Below are 22,591 nucleotides of genomic sequence, written 5' to 3' on the forward strand. Positions count from 1 at the left end.
GCAGGCCATCCAGATCTAGCCAACCTCTGATGACACAATCCGAAGATAGACAAAATGGTGCCACGGTTGCATCTTGCAACCACGGTCCTTCAATAAGAAACGAGCATCGTGAGCGTGTGCGTCTGTTTTTGGCCTCTTTAAGGACACGCGATTCACGCAGCACGCGTGGGTCACCCCACTAACTTAACTTTCCCACCATGTGAGCAGTTGGTTTTCGATCATTTCAAAATGGATTTAAAAACCTAGGAGGTTACACAACTAAAAGCGGGAAGAAGAGTTAGTTAACAATCTGGTGCGGCGCCCGCAGCGTTTGCTGGTCCCATCGCTATTTCCTGGTCAATGATTCTCAGACTTCAGTCAAGAGATTCAAGACCAGAGTCGTTTTGAGTTGATTGGTCAGCCCGCATTCGTCGCGTTGGTCAGTCGTATCCTCTGTAAACTTGTTAGGGATTCAAGACGGGAATCATCTCTACTGTGTTCAGTTGTTTTTTCCTTTTGTCGGTTTAACGGCGACCTCTACAATCTACAGAGGGTTCAAGTGCTCTTTGTTTTATGTATTTTTCTCTCCCTCCTTTTTTATAATAAGGGTTACGGTTTGTTAATTTGATTGATATCTCAGGTACGTGATCTGTACCTGTTTTTATCCTGCTCCAGATTTTTCCCTTGAATCGACCCTTGGATGGCCGGATGCACATTTTGCATTTTCCATTTCGGTTCGTTACAGTTAAGAATGATTCACGTCGGAGGAAATTAGTAGGTTTCGGTTCTCAGGTTTTCGTTGTGGGTTCTACCTTGAGTACTGGGTTGTCGTGGGTAGATGGTGGGAGACGAGAACGACGCCCCCGGGTCCCGGGGGCCCTGTCAGATCTCAGATGCCAGAACTACTGCTCGCAAAGCAATCTGGAAGTCTGCATCTTGGTCCTCGGGCACGTTGTTGCAGGAATCTGCACATTTTCATAATGTTAAAGAACTCGCAGATCCTCATAATAGCAACGCCGAGAACGGAGGACAGGTTCGAAGGTTTCCTGTTCCTCTCATTTCACGGATGCAGCAGAATTGTAAGGCTCGCGCTTGCTTACCCCCCTTGCAGCCATTGTCCATCGCTCGTCGCAGCTTGGACGAGTGGCCCAATGCTGGCTCAGATGATGTTGGAGAATGGCCCCAAGTACCCACTCCCAGCGGTCGAGGTGATCCAACCGAGCCCAGAGAAGGTTTGAAGCTCGACTTGTCTTCCTTTCGGAGAAATTCAGACCTCGTTGGGCCTCTTGTTAAGAGAGACAGGATGGCCTGTTTTTATATGGAATGTTCCAAGGTTGCCGATCACATATATCTTGGTGGAGACGCTGTTGCCAAAAACAGGGATATTCTCAGGCAGAACGGTATCACCCATGTGCTCAACTGTGTGGGTTTCGTTTGTCCTGAATATTTTAAATCCGATTTCGTCTACAAGACCTTGTGGTTGCAGGACAGTCCTTCTGAGGATATCACAAGTATTCTCTATGACGTGTTCGACTATTTTGAAGATGTCAGGGAGCAGTGCGGGAGGGTTCTGGTCCATTGTTATCAAGGCGTATCTCGTTCCACATCGCTGGTGATTGCGTATCTCATGTGGAGGGAGAGCCAGAGTTTTGAGGATGCCTTTCATTACGTGAAAGCGGCTAGGGGAATTGCTAATCCAAATATGGGCTTCGCATGCCAGTTGTTGCAGTGCCAAAAGAGAGTACATGCCATTCCGCTGAGTCCCACTTCGGTGCTGAGGATGTATCGGATGGCTCCACATTCTCCTTATGATTCTCTCCATCTGGTTCCCAAGATGTTGAGTGATCCTTCTCCAGCTGCCCTGGATTCTAGAGGAGCATTTATTGTTCGCGTGCCCTCTGCTATATACATCTGGGTTGGTCAAAGCTGTGGGCTCATAATGGAAAGGGATGCAAAAGGAGCTGCTTTTCAGGTCGTTCGTTACGAGAGAGTGCAAGGCCCTATGATAACCGTGTTAGAAGGGGAAGAACCATCAGACTTTTGGGATGCTTTCCTCAATTCCCCAGATTTGGTGGAGAAGTCTGCAAGAATTGCTTTGATTGAATCGGCAGCTAAAGTTGTGCCTGGTGAGAGGAAGGTGGACTTGTACAATATGGATTTTAAGCTCTTCCAAAGAGCAATCACTGGGGGAGTGGTGCCTGTATTCTCAACGTCAGAGGTTGGACATGAAACTCAACTCCCTACCAGGGAAAGCAACTGGAGCATTCTAAGGCATAAGTTTGCCTCCGTTGATGTAGAATCCTGTTCAGCTCTTAAGGTGCCCCTTTACAGAGCTTATTCTGATTCAATATTGATAGTTGACACGGGTATATGGGTCAAATATCCACATTTATCAGCAGACTCTTCCTCATCTTCATCATCCTCACCTCGTTTTTCTCCAAGTTCCTTTTCTTCTTATTCAACTGCAAGCTCTAAATCTAGTTTAGAGTCACCCTCACTTTCCCCATATATGTCTTCATTTACACCATCAGCTGCTTCTGCTTCCATGGCTCAGTTGCCATCCTTGTCACCCAAGACATTGCTTCATCCCATCCCTAAACTAGCAGAATCTCCAAACGGGCATTATGCTCCAAATCCTTGCTCTCAGATAACGGCATCATCATCTGAGAGACTTGCTCTCTCCCTTGCTGATAGCAGGGGTAGCTTATCACCTTCTCTGATGCTGCCAAACTTGGCTGATGATAAAATTTTGTCATCTACGAGGGACAAAATCACATATTCAACTTCGGCAGGTGAACAGAGCAAAATGGGGAGGGACAGTAGTGTGTGCTCTTTGATAGAGCCATGCAGTAAAAAAGTAGTCTCAGAGCCCTATGATGCTACTGCAATTGACATGGGGGTATAAACTCAAAAATGTCATTGCAGATGTTCTTAGGGGCATCATTATGTCCAAGCTGTACCAATGGAGGTTCTTTTGTAAAGGAGTTTCTCTGCCACAATATCAGGATGCAGCAGTCTCTGCTGAATTTGGGGGCTACATTTCAGAGTTTTGTAATCCCATCTACCCTGCAGTAGCTTGCCACTGGCCTATGCTAGATACAATTGCACCTTTTGGCACGGCCAATTTGGATTCAGAAGCTGCATTTCTTTTCTTAGTTACAAGTAGATGTGTAGGCAAGCATAAAGATAGGAGATCGTATATTTCTGGATAGGAAAATCATGTAAGCATGATCAGCAGTTAGATGATGTAGAAACAATCAACTGGAATCAAGTTGTTTGTGCTTTCCTGTCAAGAATGGATTTACCAAAGGACTTCTGTGTTGAGGTATAGAAAATTTAAACTATCCTTTCATGGAGTTTTGTCAGTTCCTTTGTTTCTTAACAAATTCCACATCGTTCTGCCACTTCCTGGATATTGAATGTTTGCTGTTATTTATGACTACATTTGGGATCATTTTATTGCTTCCATTGTTGTCTTTGTAAATGTTCAATGCACGCATGAGAGCTTTTCTTCTCTTAGTCATATTTGTAAGGGAAGGTGGTGGCTGAATGGCCGTGTAAATTGCTTAGCTGAACGATTCTAGAAACCTTACCATTAAATTTGATGGGATTAAATCTGAATTGTCCATCATAAACGGTTCAGATTTAATTCAATACATTTAGTGGTAGGATTTATTTACATAGCCGTTCAGCCATATTTTTGCCTATTTGTAATGTCAATTTGTTCTTATTTTCTTCTGCTTCTCACAAAGTAGCCCCCCCCCCCCCCCCCCCAAAATAAAAAAAAAAAAAATAAAAAATATATATATATATATATATATATATATATTGAAGCGAAAAGGTCATTTTCACATTGTTTCTTACATGAAATTGATTTCCTGGTTAGATGATTCATCCACTAGGGTTTTGATTTGCAGTTATGATTCACAATTCACAACCTTCCAGAGAAACCTGATTTGATGGCAATAATTAGTATAGATTATACACAAATAATAACCAGTCTACAAGAGGGTTGCAAACTTCAGGTCCAATAACAATAAATATTTCAATCAGTTCTTGGATTTGCTGGAAATTCAAAGAAAAGAAGATTAGAAACAAGAAACTGTAGTAGGGAAGAATAAGAATATAAGATAGGGTATTGATGCTGAACCTGGGTACAAAATCCTATATGGATGCACTGTGGGCCATCCAATTGTTAGGTAAATCAAATCACAGTTGGCAAAAAGGTAAGCATTTGAACTTTATAACAGAGTTTTATGTATTTCAAGGGAATCTTAAAAGTGTAAGTTGGAACTTGAAATGAGTGTTGGGATGTGAAGGGAACTAGGAATTATTGTAAATGGGACAATAATTTGAACCAGGTTAACCCCCTGTAATTGGGCCCAAAACCTAGACCCATAAGGTCCAATCCATAGCTGGTTGACTGCCCCAGCAGTATTTTGGTCATTTTCAGCCCTTTTGGGGTCTGGTTGGAACCCCCTCGATCCTAGGGTCACGGATGTATCTTCAGTTTTTGGATTGGAATCCTCTAAGGGTAGGCTATTGAGTTTTTGGGGTCAAAATACTTGGTCAAAATTAGGTGTCATTTTCTGAGATGGTTTCTTTTCTTTGTGGTTGAGTCTTAGGGGGAATCTATTTTGGGGAGATTCCATTAATATCTTTAATTATTTTGTTGGATGGCTGAGATTATTTGTAAGCGGATCCTAATCTATTGAGGAAACCCACTTAGGCTTAGAGTCTATTAGTAAGCTATAAATAGGCCTATTCCTTCTTTGTATTTCCTTAAGTCTGGATGAATAAAATTATTTGAAGAATTGCTGCCAAAAAGGTGTGGCAGGTTCCTTTTGAGGGGGACCTTGTGGTTATATAGTGATCTCCTATCTTTATCTGTTAGTCCTGTGATTTCAGCAAGTCCAGCAATCTTCCTTCTTCTAATTCAGCACTCCAGTAAGTACCAGCAGCCTCCGCATCTTTTCGCCGTCATTCACAGCAACCCCAACCCCAGCCCCATCCCTCACCTCCCAAAAGCATCGTGTAGGCCTCCCTGCCCCTTCCCTCTTCTGCGCAACCCTAAAATTCATCTCCCCTTGCTGCGGCACCACTGGCAGGATCTCCCCAGGCCCCTACGACACCCTGAAACCTACTCCATACGACACTGCCCAGCCACTCACCCCCCCCCCCCCCCAAAAAAAAAAAAAAAAAAAAAAAAGAAAGAAAGCTGCCCCCTTCTTTCCCTCTCTTTCTTCATGGTCACCCTCCCCTCACCTCGCCTCCCCTGTTTCTGACTTGTGGCAGATCTTAAACAAGAAAGAAAGAAAAAGAAAAGAAAAGAAAAGAAAGAAATAAGAAAGAAAATATGAAAGAAAAGAATTAAGAAAGACTGCCAAGAATTCAAGAAACCTTCCCATACCCAACTGCTTGGTTCCCAACTTCCCTTTAGGTCCCATATCCATTATATCATCATCCAATTTGGGTTTGTTAGAACCCTAATGCATCTAACTCCTAGTGATTTAGGGATCCCAAAACCAGCCCCTAGATTTGTTAAAACCTTAAACATCCCAAAATCCTACCCATATCTAAAATTATTCCTAAGGTTTCCTATAAATCCTCAAACCATTACCATCTCAACCCCTGCAGCCCATTTAGGTTTGGTTAATTCCATCCTTTCCCAGAACCCAAATTTAACAATATTATCCATCCCGTCCCGATTTGATAATTAATTACTGGAAGATTCTTTGCAAACCCTCAATTTTAGAAATTTAGGGATTTCTTCCAAGAAATCCTAACCCTAAAATTGGGTTTACATCAGACAATCTTGGAGCAAATTTAAAATTAAAGGTAATAGAATTTGAATTGAAAACAAGGGTTGTTATTGGAAAAGAAAATTACAAATGAAGGTGTTCAAATCGTGGGGAGGGGGTAAGTTGAGTGCACTTTGGACTTTAAATCCATCTACAACCATCAATAGGAATTAAAGGAAATAACAGAATAAGTCAAGGAGGTGGTAGCCTGACCACCTCCTATATAGGGGCAAAAAGACCAAGGAGGTCTCAGGTTCAAGCCTCCGTCCCTTCACTCCTCTGCCTCCCCTTCCCTCTCTAAGTAATTTTTTATGCAGGCGTCTGAACTGTTGCCTTTGTCCCTTGTCATCTGCATGGGCCAATAAAAAATTTATTTAATTCCTGTCAGCCAGAATTGCTTCGTTGTTTTGTCGAAGGAGATAGATCCAGCTGTCCTTGCAGGCCTGTGAAGTTGTGTCTCCCAGCACCTGAAACTCTATGACCCCCTATCTTTGTGCTCTTTTTCCCTGGGCACACCTTGGGCCCCCCACTGTTGCTTGAACTGCTACCTCACCTTCCCTTGCAGGCGCTGAACCATTGCTGCTGTCCCTGTCATCCCTCTTCCCTCTCTCTCCCTCTTTCTCCTTTTCCTGCAATCTTTGCCTTGCTTCACTTGATCTCGCAACCCCCCTTGTGTCCCTCTCTCTTGTCACCCCCTTTCCGCCCTCCTTGTGGGCCTCTCTCTCCCCTTGGACCAACCCACCCCTTTTCTACCCCTTCTGGCCCAGCCAACCCTGTTCTTTACCCATTCATAATTTCTCTTTTGCTCCGTGACAGAACAGCAAAAAGGGGCCCAAGAGCAGCCGCAAGAGGGTCAAGCGTCACTAGGCCCATGTGTACCTCTATTGCAGTATTTTTGTCTCCTTAGGTTTTTTTTCTTCTTTTTTTCTTTAATTAGTTGAGTGTTTTAGTTGGGTTTCCAATCTGATTACAGATTCCCAATTAGTTTCTTATAGAGTTGTCTACTTGTCTAGTCTAGTAAGGAGCCCAAGTCTAAGTCACTTGGACTCTTTAAAGTTGGTTTCGTTTTGGTGTCTGTAAAGGCTATATATTCTCATGCTTACCTCAGAGGAAATCAGTTTTTGATGAATAAAATTATTGAGAGTATTACAAGCTTACAGCCTAGGAGGTATTGGCACGGTTCCTTTGACGTACCCTGCGGTTGTCTAGGTTTAGTTTCTTCAAGCTTCTAAATTCAGTTTTGCAGTTCCAGCGAGCATCTTCAGTCTTCAAGCAATAATTTTAGCAAGCTTCTTCAGTATTCGTCCATTAAAAATCATCTAAGTTCTCTCCCAGGTAAGCCCAGCCCCTTCCCAACCCATTGCAGCCCTCCACCCCTTTCTGCTCTTGAGCAACCCAGTCCTCCCCTCCCCCTGTCATTACAGACCCTCCAGCCCCCTCCCCTGCCTAGAGCTTGCGTAGAGGACCCCTCCCCACCCTGTTACGACTGTCCTTGATCCATTCCCCCCAACCTCAACATCCCCTGCGATATCCCTATTACCCCTCCCCCTATCTCTTGGCCTCTCTGTTCCTTGTGGCAAGCTAGAAAAGCAGAAAATCAGAGAAAAAGAAAAGAAAGAATAAAAGGAAAAAGAAGGAAGAAAAAAGATTTGGAAAGATTGGAGAAGATCAACCCAAGAATTCCCCAGTCCAACCTTGCAACTACAGAACTACTTCCTTCTCACCCATAAGGTTTTGGAAAGATCTCTAATCTTCTTTGATCTCTTAGACCACCAAAATTTGACCAATTAAAGTTTCCCATGGCCTATCAAAAACATCCAACCCAAGCCCAAAACCCTAGAATTCCCCAAGACTGGAAAGATCTGAAATTTCAGACATCCCATCCTCCTTGGTTTACATAACTTCAGTAAGGTCCCTACCCTCTGGGCCTCCACCACCCTCTTCCTTGCCACCCTATCCCTCTAATCTCTCGCTCTTCTTTTCGGCCCAACCCTCCCCCCCACCCCCAAAGCACAAACCCCCTTCCCTCGCTCAGCCCGATTCTTCTCACCCTCTTGGCCCCTTGCTTTCTTCTGGCCTAGTTTACCCTTCCAGCCCACCTTTGGCCCTGATCCCATCTCTAGTTCCCAGCCCACTCTCTCCCCTCTTGTGGCTGAGAACTCCCCTCCCCTCCCTTGATTCCTCCCCTTTGTTTGAGGTTTCGAAGCCTTATCTTGTTCCCAATTTGGTGGCGGTGGGTCGCATTGACAGTGGACAGGATGCCTCTTGTAATTCCAAGCCTATGGTTTCCTCCGATTTTGAGACCTGTTTTCCACCACTTCAGGGTAACAGGAAAAGTAGCTGGTCTAACAGAGGTTGCCTCCCCCTTAACGAAGATTTTGTTGTAGAGATCAAGCCTTCTAGGAAGAAGGGAAAAAAAAGGAAAAACACGAAGAAGAAAAATAGGAAAAACTAGCTTCACTTTGTTTTGGCTTCTTCGATTGCGGCCTTAGTGCCTAGTCCCTTTTTTCTTTGCTTTGCTTTTCTTAGGGCTTTGTTGGCTTCAGTTGGGCTATGGCCTCTGCTATCTTGTTGTACTCCCCCTTTCTCTCCTTTTGGTTAATGAATTTTTTATTTACCCCTCAACCCCCGTCCCCAACAACCCCCCCCGCACCCCAAAAAAAAAGAAAAGAAGGAAGAAGAGAAAAAGTCAAAACTCAATAGCGTAGTGTAGCCTTAGATTGAAAACAGTCCAACTAGTAGCCAATAAACAGGATATGTTCTTGGATAAATGGTTCAGCTTGGTCAAAACAGAGGCATAGTGTGAAATTAGGATATTGGTTGATTTTGGGGAGTCTTCTAGTGAGTTCTACATTAAAAATTAGAATCATTAGACCAATCCCAAAGTTTTTCCAAAGTCTGTTAGTAGTTCTATTTATACTCCACCTGTGAGGACTTTAGTCAGTTTCCTTTTTCTGTTTTGATTCCAAGTCGGTATCCTTATAGGACTTTTTGTAAGGCTGATACATCCTTTTTTGGATGCCCCTATCATGGGAGAGTAGGATGGAGAACAGATTGAGTTTATTTTGATTGATTTTTTAGCTTTGGGAGCTGCTTCCCATTTTTCCTCTTTGGGAGAGTTGAATCAATCTGAGTGGGACTCTATTATTCTAGGTCTGAGACCTCCACCTTTCCTGACAGTGTTGTGCAAGTTGACCAAGCAGGAAATCCTTGGAGGATTTGCCTGGGGGGATCTTCTACATAAGAGTCTATCTTATTTTACAAGAAAAGATTCTCTCGCCAGAATCAATTATCATATGGGAAAACATACTGTTGATTTATGTTCTTCAAATGTTTATCTATCCAGTTCTGGGTCTATTTGAAAACCTAAAAGAGTTTTGCAGGCCAAGTGTTTATGTTAATTACTAGTATTACAGGGATTTTTCCTTTATTATTACTACCTAATAGAAAATGATTTCATCATTACTTTGTATTTTTGTCGCTGCGTACATAGCAACAACTGCTCAGTGCAGTTGGTGAACTATGTTGCTCCTAAAGCCCATGTTCACCTGGCGGTATCGAGTTCAAAGCTCCTAGATGATACCTTCTCCTTTTTCTTGCTAATTCCCCAAATCTGCGACGTACAGTAAATCTTTGATCTCTAAAGTAAAGATTAGAATTGGTGAACAATGACTTGGGATTTTCAAGTATTTCCAATTAATTAAACAGGGATGAATTTCTTATGTCAACAGGTGGAATAACGGTCAGAGTGGCATCCTTCTTAAATTATTTAGGCTCTTTTTTCCCCCTGGATGAATGAGATAATCATTAACCAAAAACCCCAGGGGCCCTTCTTTATTTTGGCCCTGTTATATGGCTTTGTTTAGTTAAAAAAAAAATTCTGTTTTTGTTTTGGGGGGATGAATAAGGAATTTCATTACCAAAAACCCAAGGTGAACAAAAGGAATGTATGAAGGGGGAAAAGAAAAAGGGCAAGGGGAAGAGATTATAACTAACTAGGCGACAAGATGATAGAGCCACGACCCCAGGTAACAATAATCATCTTGTTCCTTGGGGTGCCCAGGGTGGGGGGTGGAGGAACGTCTGAAGCCTAGTGGAGAAACTGAAACAGATGGCTTTCAAGATCAAGTCTAGGGATCTAGAATTGGAAGTCCATCTCTGCAGATTCTCTTCTCACCATTATTCAAAGTCATACACCGAAACCAACCTTGTCAAAAATAGAGTATCCTGATAAGGAACTCAAAAACCAAGATGAGTTTGTAGAGAAAAGGAGCATCTAGAGTGGGGGCAAATGGAGGTAATTGCTTTCACCCATAGAGAGCGAGAGAAAAGGTAGGCAGTGAAAAGGTGGTCAATATCTTCAGGGCTGTTCCAACAAAGAATGTAGTTTGGGTTGACGGTGAGGTTTCAGTGGATGAGGAATAATTGGGTGGGGGGACACAGATCGATGGTTCTCCAAATGGTGAGGGAGTGGGACGGGATACAGCCTTTATACCATACCAGGTGGGACCAGGTGACTGGATGGGTGGGGGTATGAACAAGATTTCAAGAAAAGGAGTAGGTGCTAGTAGGGGAGAGGGAGCCAAATAGTGCGGTCTTAGGGATCAGGTGCAAAGGGGAAAGAGTGGACCAAACCTGAGCAAGACAAATTGGGGAGGGGGAGTAGGGGGCCCAAGAATTGTCAAATATGAATCTAGAAAGAAGAGACAATTCTGGAATTCTGGTTGCAAACACCTGACAAGACCCGGAGCGATTGTAGAGAGCACCAGAAGGATGCCAGGGGTCGAGCAAGAAGTCGGTGGATAAACCATCAACAACTTGGGTGGAGATGGCAGCGACAGCAAGGGGTCTTTGGAGGAGAGGAGCTTCCTCTAGACCCAGGATGGATTAGGAGGGGAGGCCATCAAGATGGAGCCCGAACTCAACAAGTAGGAGTAAACCTAGTTGACCCTGATAGAGTCATGGTTGATGGAGATCTTCCAGATGAGTTTCATCATGCTGGCATGTTGTAATCTCGGATTTTGCCAAATCTAAGACCACATCCAGATTTGGCGAGGCAAACAGAGAACCAGTTGATGGAGTGGAGGAAGTAGGAGGATTCTTGGCCTTAGGAGAAGGCCCAAAAAAGGCCTTCTGTGGCATGAATTATGGTTTTAGGGATAGAGAAGATGCCACTACAGTAGAGGTAGGAGGATTGGTGGAGTGATCTGATCAGGAAAGCCCTACCTGCAAAGGTGAGAAGTGCAAAAGAGTCAAGCCTGTATGAAATGATTAGGAGCCTGCATTCAGCTAATTCTACTGTCCACTTATATATAGCAATAAGGTTCAGTATGCCATCCTCAATATGCTTTGGCTATACAATCTTAGTAGGAAACTTTGATATGAGATTTGCTGTCTGGGAAAAGGAGTAGGAGGTAGTGGCTCCTTTTCAAAGGAGCTTGCATGAGCAGGTGGGTTGACAGCCTGCCATTTGTTTGATTCTGTAAATTATGAGATTTTGACCATTGAGGTCTGTGGAACAGATTGGTTGACTACAAACTTGTGTCTTAATTTGGTATTCTGGCCATGCACCTATACTGCAAAATTCATTTGATTATCAGGAAATGCAGGCTAATTACTCACTGTAGCATGTTTGTTTTCTTGTGTGCAAGTACAATAGTTCATTGATGCATTCAGGAAGTGGTTTCATTTTTGTTTTTCTGAGAAGCCTGTAGCAGGTACAAGTGGGATTGATGTGTCTTCATGATATTAGCATTTAGGTTCTCCGTACTTGGATTTTTGTGTTCTGTGAATGGCAATCTGTACTCTCTTGTTCCCTGGAGTTCCTTGGAGCAAAGATGCTGTTCGAAAAACTTTCTATTGTATTCTCTCTTTGTTGCGACTTGAGAAAAGTCATCTATTCAGTAGGCGGGATTGATAATTTCTGGTACTTCTATGTATAATAAAAGGCTTTATTTCCTCTGTTGCTCGTTTATATACATTGTCAGTTGCTTTCTTTTTACATCATCTATTTGTGGTTCTAAGTATGCATAGTTGGATGTTTGGAAAGGGCAGGTTGTCAAAGAAGAATCAGAACCATAGGAATTCCTCAAATTCTCGAAGTCATTGTAGCTGGTAGGACAAATGAAAAATCCTGCAATTACTGGATCAAATTTCTGGCTCCACCTCACAGCTCATGCCTTACAATTTTGTTCACCATTTTTTTTTAAGAGCTACAAGATTATCCAGGTAATAAATTGCACTTCTGTCATCTTGTAATTTATTATCCAGTTGCTAAATATAGCTAAGAGGTTCTAGTTCCTCTTCTAAATAAAGTAAGTCCTTGGACTTTCATCTTTTTTTGCTTGAGTACTTGGACAACCATTTGTTATTGTAGTTTAAGAGTTGTGTGTTTTGGGAATGCTGCATCTCTGATTTATGCAACTGGAAATTGGAAGTACTTAAAATGTACTAGAGCCTTTATGTCTTTGGGGGTTTTTGCTTTCATTGAAACTTGCCAAAACATCTTCAATGTTCAGTTCTGAACCTGCCAAAACTGTAAATTGCCTAATTTCATAATTCTGTGTTTGTGGTGTAGGCGTTGAAATAGCCTCTCACTTAAAATTGCTGGGAAACTCTACAAAGAAAAAATTTCCTGCTCCCCCCACAAAAAAAAGTCTTTGTTTATGTGGAATCATTTGGCAGCAGGGTTTTGTGATTCATGCAGCTGGGAATTGGAAGTACTTAAAATTTATTAGAGCCTTCATGTCTTCAGGGCTTTGCTTTCATTGCAACCTGCCAAAAATCTTCAATGTTCAGTTCTGGAGCCCCCTAAATTGCCTAATATCTGTGTTTGTGGTCTAGGCATTGAAACGGCCTCTCACTTAAAATTGCTGGGAAACACTGCAAAGAAAAGTTGCCCCCAACCCCCCAAAAAAAGAAAAACCAAACCAAAAGTCTCTGTTTATGTGGAAGCATTCGGCAGCAGGGTTGTTCCTGTTTTTGCGTTTTCACTTGCCGGGTACCCTGGTGTACACAATTTCTTCATGCCCAAAGTTGAAATACCACTTAGCTCTGTGGATTTGTGTTTGTTTTCAGAATCATTAAATTCACATTTCAGTGTCGTGTCCCCCAAGACATGTTAACTTTTTGGAGGATTTCCTCCGTGCTACTCATTTCTTTGAAGTTTCCTTGTTTCCTATTTAATTGCTCTTCGTTTCTTCTTTCAGGTTGCCATTGAAGTGGTTGCTGACCGCTCACTTGGATATACAGTTAGATACTCATGAATGTGGGAGCAGAAAACACTATTCCAGTTGTTATGCTCTAGAGTCATGCCACAGTTCCAGGTCACCGGAAAAGGCCAGGAGATTAGAGTTTGATTTTTTGATGTTCTTTGTGGACATGATGGTGTGTGTTACCTCTCATTCTTGTCAATATGTGCAAAGTTAAAACTTGACGTAGAAACATTATGAAGAACATTCAGTTTATCAATCCGACTAATTAATAGAGAGTTGATTTTAATCTTACATTATCCTCTTGTTACAAGCTCCATGAAGAAGGTTGCGCTAGTAGCTTTACCCAGAATACCTGACCACCAAATTTGCTGGTCGTCAAGGAAATGAAGAATTTACTAGCCGTTGCGACCTGAAGGTGAAATCGAAAGTAAGCAAGCGAGAATTGGAAGCTTAAAAAGCTGCTCGACCCCTTTGTCTTCGCATTGCTGTTTTACAACGCTACAACCTACACCCTACACCGGTAGCAATTACAGCAGCTAGGTCTTGAAGAACAGATCTGAGCGAATCCCCAAATATACGGAGCATCCAGCGGTCAATTTAGACATAGCGGTGGAGCTCTGTCGACCATGACCGCACCAACGATCCCAAATCCTCGTTCTTCGTAACACTGTTGGTGAAAGTCGTTATTGATCAACATGAACCCCAGATATACTAAAAAAACAAAACCTCAGATATAGCCTTAACGACCTTCTCTCTCTCTTCCTCTTTTCCCCCGCTTTTTCCTTCTTCATTAACACAAATAATATAATCCAGTCTTAAGTCTTAACCTTTTTTTATCACTATGAACAAATATTATTATTAAACAATTGAATGACGCTTCTGTATGCTGCTTACGGTCGCTATTGAAATTTTGACCGTCTGTTTTGCACAAGTAAATTGTGAAACGGACGATCGCAGGCTGCAGGTGGCCAGGTGCTCCACATTCGTTAAACAGCACCGAACCCAAACGCTCTCGTTGTGCTCCGCGCTTGCTCCAGGCAAAGCGTAAAGGCCCCAAACCTTCTTTAATTAACATCGCCATAATTATACTCAACTGTTTTCCTCTGCTGGATGCTGGGACCTCGTTAAGCAAAACCGGGATAATGATAAAAAAAAAAAAGCAAAAAGGTTAGGAGAGCAAGGGAGTTCTAATACCAAAATGTCAAACGAAGCAAGGAGTACTGGAAAGTTTGGCAATGTCGAAGACAGCGCTGAAGCTGTTGTTTTCCCTGCTCCCTCTCACCTTGTTCTCCGTTCTCCTCTTTCTTCGTCCAACTCACAGGGCTTCTTCAACTCGAAGTTTCTCCCACGCCGCCGGTCTCGAAAACCCATTACCGCTTCCGCCGAGGGTTGCTTACTTCATCTCCGGCTCCGAAGGTGATGGACCTCGCCTCGTGAGGCTTCTCCACGCCATCTATTACCCAAGGAATCAGTACCTCCTGCACCTCGATCGCCGCGCTCCCCAGCGACAGCGTGAGGCACTTGCCAACTCTGTCCAGTCGGTCGAAGCCTTTGTCGCCGCCGAAAACGTAAATGTCGTCGGTCAGGCAGACTCCATCAACTATGGCGGCTCCACACATTTAGCTTCTCTGCTCCATGGAGCTGCCATCCTACTCAGGTTCAACGACCAATGGGACTGGTTTGTCAACCTTGAAGCCTCGGATTACCCCCTAATTCCTCAGGACGGTATGACTATTCTTTTTCCTTTTTATGGATTACTTTTTCATCTGATTACTGAATAATGGATGCTATTTAGTTGATTGTTACCTGATAGTTCGCCTTATTAAATTTTTAGCTGCTGAGGAACTGCTCTGTTATATATTATATTATTTTGAAGTATGGAGGGCACTGGTAAATGCTAACATCTTGATGCCATCTCTTGATTCTTATACACGGACACCGCATAATATGTTGAGCAACCCGATATGAGGACTGATAAACATGAGCCCCTTTCTCCTTGATTTTCTAGCTTTTATAGACGTTCTACTGGAGTCCGACCTGTCTAATTCACCACATATGCTCACGGGGGGAGATTATTGGGTTCCACATGAAAGTAACGATAGGATAGGATGTGAGTAGCTTGACGTTAACACTTAATAAGGATTCGGGTCCCCCTTTTCCAGTGTCTTGTTTCTAGAGTTTCGACCCAAGTCCAGCAGAATATGTTAGGTGCTCCCTTGCCAGGTCGTATATTGTTAGTGATAGTTACATACTAGTTAATAGATTTGTCTTGTTAAATCATCGTCATTGGGCAGATTAATAGTGTAGTGCATATAGGACTGGAGCTACCTTCACACCCCTCCACCACATTCAAGATGGTGACCCACCTCTAAACACTTACAAGGTTGATCCACCACATTCAAGATGGTGACCCAGCTCTAAACACTTACAAGGTTGACCCTCCTGAATGTTTGGTGGAGGAATGTGCGGATAGTGCTATCCAAACTCGTAGGACTGTAGGATTAGTATTGGAAGAATATGTACACATGTGAGTAAGATGCTCTTGTATCAGTTACGTACTTTGTGCCAGCCTACTCAACCTATTTAATATAGCAAGTTAAAATTTAAAACTCTTCCAGGGAAATCCTAGCTTCTAGAAGTTGTCTTGAGGAGACCTGTAGTTCACACACCCATACACAAGGCCCCTGCCCAGGGGGGCTGGGGGCTTGAGAGCAAGGCCGCGATATCTGAAGGGAAGAAACTTGTTATGTGTGCCCTTCCCACATTGTATGTATTTAGTTGTAGTTACATATTAATTAAAAACGAAAGGCAGCTGATTCCAATGACTTTGAGTGCTAGAACTTTCAAACAGCAGTTTGACAAAGAAAATGTCTAATATAAGCACATGCCGGTTGGGCTTATAATTCTGTTGTGGGGGAGACAAGTACACAAATTGATCTATATTTATGGTGAGGCAAAGTAGCAGAAATGAGGCACGCAAGATCGAGTGGCTCATTGATGCCAGTTTGGGAAGTGATATGACAAGTCAGCTTTTTTCTGATAGATAGGTGTTGGACTTCATTATGGAGTAGGTTAGTAGTATAGTGTGTGAAAGAGAGGTAGTAAAGTATGGTTGTTATGCCTGGGAGAAGCTTGTTAACGAAACACTAGTAGGATCCTACTGTGTCAATTATGTAATGGTTGCCATATACCAGGCTTCGTAAGAGGTTTTTTGGGAAAAAACTCTATTGGGAAAAACTTGTCCTCTAGATGTATCTTGATAAGAGGTTTTTTGGCAACCTCCAAATTATGCCAAAATACCAGGCTTCATCCAAAAACCCAATGTTAACAGTTCCGGCTTTATCTTGTCTTCTCTCATTCCCTCCCCCCCAACCCCCAATGTTCTCTCCAGTGTGTCTGTGCACGTAATAAAATCTTCTTCAGTCATAAATGTTTGTTACGAGATTCTGGTAGGCAAACACATGTTATGAGATTGCTGCTAAGACAACTAGTCAATAGCTACAGTCTATATTCATTATGATTCTGTTTTATTTACATCTTGACACTGCAAGGATGATGAGTTACCAATTGAAGGACAATGGGTTATATATGGTGTTGGAGCCTTCTCACACTAACTTTGCAAATGCACCCATTTCACAGTCTATTTAGAATTTTGCCAGTTCGGACAGAAATAAACTCAATGGCACAGAGTGCCTTCTTATATCTTGTTCTTCATTCATTCGTCAACTTTGGGTGATGTGTCAATATTGGTGGCATCATCGAAAACTTTTCCCTGAGACTGACCTGTACCATTTGATTTTCCAGTGGTTGACTGAAGAGATTGCTGATATTTGTGTTGATGATCCATGAAATTGGATCTCTATATGCTTTCTTCATTGGGTGGCAGCTAATCCGTTATATATGGTCACACCAAAAGAAAATACCCATTTAAGAGCCTTTACAATGGTCATCCTTATTGAAAGGGTGATGATAATATTTTGGAGTTCCAAGCTACATTGCATTTATAGATCTCATTTTTTCATTCCAATGTGGTACCCACTAACACAATGCATGGCACAGATTTTCTTCATGTCCTGTCTTTTGTGCCCAAGGATTTTAACTTCATTCAGCATACTAGTAACATTGGTTGGAAAGAGTAAGCTCTCTTCTTCACCAGCTTCCTTGCTTTTTTTTAAAACCCTGATTAGGTGTATCCATGTTAAGATTGAATTGTTATTGTAGGTACCAAAGGATAATTCCGATTGTTGTTGATCCAGGCCTTTATCTTGAATCAAAAGGTCAAATATTTGTGGGTGATAAAAAGCGTATACTTCCGACAGCATATAGATTTTTCACAGGTAAAATTTTGCCACTCCTAAAGAAAATTTATGCAGTAGTATGTAGTCTGAGGTCAAGGCTTCAAAACAGCCTCTCAGCAATAATTGCTTTCCCCCAACCACGACCAGCCCCTTACCCTCCCATTCCCTTTTATCCTCTAGCCCACCCCGGCCCATCTCCCTCAGCCCATCTCTCTCAGCCCAAGCCCCTCCCTCCCCCTCTTTATTTCCCCCTCTCCCATGGCCCAGCCTGCTAATCTTTCCCCTCCTCTCCTTTTAGGGCCTTCTTCCTCTCTTGGCCCACCCCCTCCCCTTCATCCCCTTCACCAAACTGCCCCTCTCTCCCACTCCTCCACTCTCCCCCCTTTTCCATGGCAGAGGCCTAGCCCCCTCCCCTATCCTCTTCCTCCCCTTCCCCTTGGATTGCTGCTTCAGAGGCCAATCTTGCCCCTCTTCCAGTGTTCACGGGTGGGAATGGGGACTGTTGCGACATTGAGACCCCATCCCCTCCACTTCAAGGTAGCAGCTGAAGTAGCTGTTCCACTAAAGGACACCACCACCTTACCTAAGATTTCATTGTTGAGCCAAATCCGCCAAGGAAAAGAAAAAGAAAAATAGGAGTAATTAGCTTGGTTCCTTATATTTGCCCTGGCTTGTAGATCTCGGTTTTATTGCCTTGTTGCTTTTCTTTGCATTATTTTGTTTTCGGCCCCATCGGCTTGGTTAGGGCTCTGCCTGTCTCTTGTAATTTTCTTCCCCTCTTTTTGGTAATGAATTTCTTAGTCATTCAAAATAAGGAAAAAATTTCCATGCTCTGACCAGCTTTGCTTGTCATTTTCAGGCTCTCCCTATGCAATCTTGAACCGGAAGTTAGTTGAGTTTTCCATCATGGGATGGGATAATCTTCCAAGGACACTTCTCATGTACTTCTCCAATATAAAATCTTCACATCGGGGCTACTTCCAGACCCTTGCTTGTAACTCCAGAGAATTTTATAAAACTGTGATCAATTCCGACTTGCATTTTATTGCTTGGGACAATCCTCCTAGAATAGAGCCACGGAATCTCAGGATGTCTGATATGAAGAAAATGTTGGCAAGTGGAGCACCCTTTGCTGGAAGTTTCCTCCCAAACGATCCCGTTTTGGACAGAATTGATTCTGTTGTCTTGCACAGGAAAAGGGGAAGAATTGCACCAGGTGGATGGTGTATTGGCAGGCATGAGAGAGGTAAAGATCCATGCCATCATTGGGGTGATGTGAATGTACTCAGGCCTGGTCCTTCAGCCAAGAGATTTGAAAAGTTACTTCTGAGGTTGATGACAAATACAACCTTCCGGGCAAATCTATGTGCCCGAAGATGGAGGCTAACTGGATAACAATCATGAAAGAAGTGAAAATCTGTGTAAGATTGTACACTTCTATTTTGCAGTCATTGAATGTTATTTTTGGGAGAGGCTGGATAATACTTTCAGTTTCAGGTCTTGAACTACGAGTTAATTAATTGGACGATTACTGAAGCTAGTCTCATTGATTTGAGCTGTCCACCAATACATAATCAATTCTGGAAATTACTGTAAACCTTGTAGTTGCGTGGAAGGGCAAATAACCCCTCGAAGGCATTCTTCCCCTGAAAAAAGAAAAGCTTGCAAGGAAATTAACAAGTTGATTTGATCTTGGTTCATGGAGCAAATCGAATTGCGTAGTAAATTTGGGACAGATGCGTGTCTGTGACGATATCAATCTTATTGAAATCGATCACGCTTGGTCACGTTCCATCATATCCATAATTCTCCCGATTTTGTTTGAGCCTTTGAAGTGGAAAGGATAATGATCCTTAAATGGTGCCAGTGCATTCGAAAATTGTGTGGTTCATACTTTCCGTACCTGCTTTGGATAATACGGCAGATGTAAAAAACACAAATAAAAAAGATTATGCAAAATCCAAGCTTAGGTGTAGGCATCTGCTTCAGTACCGACACGTAAGTCATTCTGAAAGAGATTAAAGTCTGAAATTTGGATAGAAGTCCTTGAAGTTTCGATTCCATGGACTCTGTTATGCTCCAGCCCCCCTTAGTTCTTCATATTTTCATTCGCTCGAGGTAAAATTTAACTTGCCTATCGAATCAGTTTCTGTGAAACTAGCAATCGCTCTCTCATTTCTGGTGTGCTTATGTGTTAAAATGTTTAGTTATGATGTTTTATGATGATATTTCGTTTCAGATATCTTCCCTCCTTTGCCGTTACTCAGAATCTGGGGCTTTGGTCAAATAGAAACAAGTGGTTAAAATTGAATTGTGGAAGTGGAAGCTGGTTTGATGGAGTTTCTTTCGACGGAAATGAAAACGGAGTAGTTCCAGTTCCAGGTTCTTTCCATGGCTCAGCTGTGGCGCCTATCGAAACATTAAATGCAGAAATTACTCCTGAAACAATTGATTTTTTTGTTAGTGATGCTGAGGGTGATCCTGACTGCCCATCGAAGGGTTTCTCTTCGATCGATCAGGCTCTCAAGTCACTTCGTCAAGGAAAGGTTTGTTCCCTAAATACATCTATATTCACGATTTTGTTATTTTCTCCTTTTGCACATCAAAGGTTTCTAATAAGTTATTTCCCCTCTTGTCGTTCTGTAGTTTGTGATTGTGGTAGATGATGAAGATGGGGAAGGCAACCTTGTCATGGCAGCATCTCTTACAAGTGCTGAAGCAATGGCATTTTTAATTAAGCATGGCTCAGGAATTGTGTCTGTAGGTATGAAAGCAAGTGATTTGGATAGGTTAAGGCTTCCTCTCATGTCTGTTGACAGTGAAGATGAAGACTCTTCTGCTCCTACTTTCACAGTCACAGTGGTATAGCTTACACTGTTGGTTCATATAATATCTCTTATATCTTGCACAGCGTAATTGATAAACCTAATCTCTGGATCTACATTGCAACTTTACCTCACCAGGATGCAAAAGTTGGTGTATCGACTGGAGTTTCTGCTTCAGACAGATCAAAGACAGTTCTTGCTCTTTCATCACCTAGTTCTAAGCCAGATGATTTCAGAAGGCCAGGTCACGTGTTTCCGCTTAAATATCGAAATGGTGGGGTGCTAAGAAGAGTTGGCCATACCGAGGCTTCTGTAGATTTGCTCTTATTGGGCGGTTTGCGGCCTGTATCCGTTCTTTCAGCTGTCATTGATGCAGATGATGGTTCTATAACACGCTTACCTGCTTTAAGAAAGTTATCCCTGGAGCATGGTTTGCCTATTATTTCAATTGCTGATCTGATCCGGTGAGCTTTACGTTTAGATAGGAAGTTTGATTCAGGTTCATTCTTTGTATTGGCTGGCAATTCTCAAAAGTTTTGAATTACACATCACCTCAAATTCTGGTTCCCTACCTTTTCTTGGGAAGTCTAATGTAGTAGATTCTACCCGAAGCCGTCCATCTTAATTCTTGTGCTTTTTTCATTAGAACCAATTCTCACTTTTGTAGTGTCCAAGATCATTTTTCTTCTGCTTTCTGGTTTACAAGCATTCCCAAATTTGAATTGAATGATTACCATTGACTTCAACAGCTCTGTCGTATGCTTGCAGATATAGAAGAAAAAGGGAGAAATTGGTTGAAAGAACGGCTATTTCCCGTTTACCAACCAAGTGGGGTCTGTTTCAGGCCTACTCTTACTACTCAAAGTTGGATGGGATAGAGCACATTGCTATTGTAAAGGTACAACATTTTCAGATTTAAGCTCTGATTCTTTTTTTGGGACACAGTCAATTTGACAAAATAATAGGCTCTAAATTTAATCTTAAGCATAATAAACTTGTCAAGTTAATAGTCCCTAATGCTTTTCAATGGTAATGCATTGTTTCCTAATGGCTGGTTATTCAGAAATCAATCATTCTTGGCTTAACTTAGAAAATGACAGGGAACTATTGGTGATGGGCAAGATGTCCTTGTAAGAGTTCACTCAGAATGTCTGACTGGGGATATATTTGGCTCAGCTCGATGTGATTGCGGCAACCAGTTAGCCTTGGCAATGCAGTTAATAGAACAAGCAGGTCGAGGAGTGGTGGTCTACCTCCGCGGACATGAAGGAAGAGGAATTGGTTTAGGCCGTAAACTTCAGGCCTACAATTTGCAGGATCAAGGTCATGATACAGTTGAAGCTAATGTGGAACTTGGATTAGCCATTGATGCCCGTGAATATGGGATTGGAGCCCAAGTATGATTTGAATTATTATTTGTTCCTAATGTCATATGCAGAATTTCTGATAATTTTCTGATATTGCTGTTTACTTGTTGTTTTACTGTTGACAGATCCTAAGGGACATTGGAGTGCGCACGATGCGCTTAATGACAAACAACCCAACCAAGTTCACAGGGCTCAAAGGTTATGGTTTAGCTGTTGTTGGAAGGGTTCCTGTCTTATCACCCATTACAGATGAAAACAAGAAATACCTGGAAACAAAGCGAACAAAATTGGGTCATGTCTATGGGTCTGATTTACCTTCTACAGATTAATCGGCCACAATGTAAATGACAAGCACCACAGTATATAGGTTACCTCATACCATACAGAGTTCCAAATTTTAACACCCAATTAAGCATTTTAGCTGTTAATATTTACAATGAAAAAGGACACTGTACGTGCATTGATGCATTTGTTTACATATGGATTAATACACAATGCACTTACCTGTTCGGCTTATTCCTAATTCCGCTTTTCAATTTTTATTGTTACTCTGCTATAGTTATGGCTAAGTTGATGGAGCCATGGTAGGTCTTACAAATCTTCCTTATCATTTTCTTTTTCTGCATAGTTGCTTTCGGTAGAGCCCTCCTCATATTGTCTAATGGTAAGGGACTAAGAGAGTGAGGGGAGAAAGAAGACTTATTTTTTACACTCAAATTGGTTTTGTGATTTCTTCTCTATCTAGGAAAGCTAATGTATTACGGATATCCTAGCTTGGGAGGCCCTTTCGGTTGAGAGCCTAAAAGAATAGTCATGCTCTAATGAGTGGTTATTAGAGCTTTGCTCGGTCACATCTTTTGCTCAAGATTAATGACAGACTTGGTTACCAAAAAAGAAAAATTGGGTAATCTAAAACAAATAACTCAAATGAGGCGCTAGCCTTTATATAAATCATATAATGTGGATGCCTTCACGGCCTCACCTATGCCTCCATGATCAGACATGAAAAATTCCATGATGGATTAATAATATTACTTGATTTCTTTTTCTTTTCTTTTCTTTTATTTATTTATTTATTTATTTTTTTTTTTTTGAGGGAAGGTCGGG

At 42.2% G+C, this 22,591-nt stretch overlaps 3 protein-coding genes across 4 annotated transcripts; all 3 read left to right on the top strand.

Annotated features, from left to right (window-relative positions):
• The first annotated feature begins 276 nt into the window (after positions 1-276).
• MKP1 (mitogen-activated protein kinase phosphatase 1) lies at positions 277-13,526 on the top strand. The gene is made up of 3 exons (XM_089159904.1): positions 277-3,304; positions 11,835-12,008; positions 12,989-13,526. Exon 1 carries the CDS (start codon positions 818-820, stop codon positions 2,882-2,884), a length of 2,067 nt encoding a protein of 688 aa, XP_089016030.1. The 5' UTR covers positions 277-817; the 3' UTR covers positions 2,885-3,304; positions 11,835-12,008; positions 12,989-13,526.
• Positions 13,527-13,964: 438 nt separating this feature from the next.
• Positions 13,965-18,691, top strand: LOC149027162 (beta-glucuronosyltransferase GlcAT14A-like). 2 transcript variants are annotated; one of them, XM_089159925.1, is made up of 4 exons: positions 13,965-14,719; positions 17,054-17,129; positions 17,216-17,331; positions 18,152-18,691. In XM_089159925.1, the coding sequence occupies exons 1-4, from the start codon at positions 14,230-14,232 to the stop codon at positions 18,685-18,687; spliced, it is 1,218 nt and encodes a 405-aa protein (XP_089016051.1). In that variant the 5' UTR covers positions 13,965-14,229; the 3' UTR covers positions 18,688-18,691. The 2 variants fall into 2 exon arrangements, with proteins under 2 accessions (XP_089016051.1, XP_089016061.1); XM_089159935.1 differs by lacking the exons at positions 17,054-17,129; positions 17,216-17,331.
• Positions 18,692-19,251: 560 nt separating this feature from the next.
• RIBA3 (monofunctional riboflavin biosynthesis protein RIBA 3) lies at positions 19,252-22,064 on the top strand. The gene is made up of 7 exons (XM_089159911.1): positions 19,252-19,410; positions 19,532-19,838; positions 19,939-20,154; positions 20,256-20,581; positions 20,886-21,015; positions 21,218-21,514; positions 21,610-22,064. The coding sequence occupies exons 1-7, from the start codon at positions 19,355-19,357 to the stop codon at positions 21,811-21,813; spliced, it is 1,536 nt and encodes a 511-aa protein (XP_089016037.1). The 5' UTR covers positions 19,252-19,354; the 3' UTR covers positions 21,814-22,064.
• The last annotated feature ends 527 nt before the right edge of the window (positions 22,065-22,591 follow it).

The sequence above is a fragment of the Hakea prostrata genome, chromosome 1 (assembly GCF_041222555.1).
Source record: "Hakea prostrata isolate BN-2017 chromosome 1, UWA_Hpros_2, whole genome shotgun sequence".
In the NCBI taxonomy this organism is placed as follows: domain Eukaryota; kingdom Viridiplantae; phylum Streptophyta; class Magnoliopsida; order Proteales; family Proteaceae; genus Hakea; species Hakea prostrata.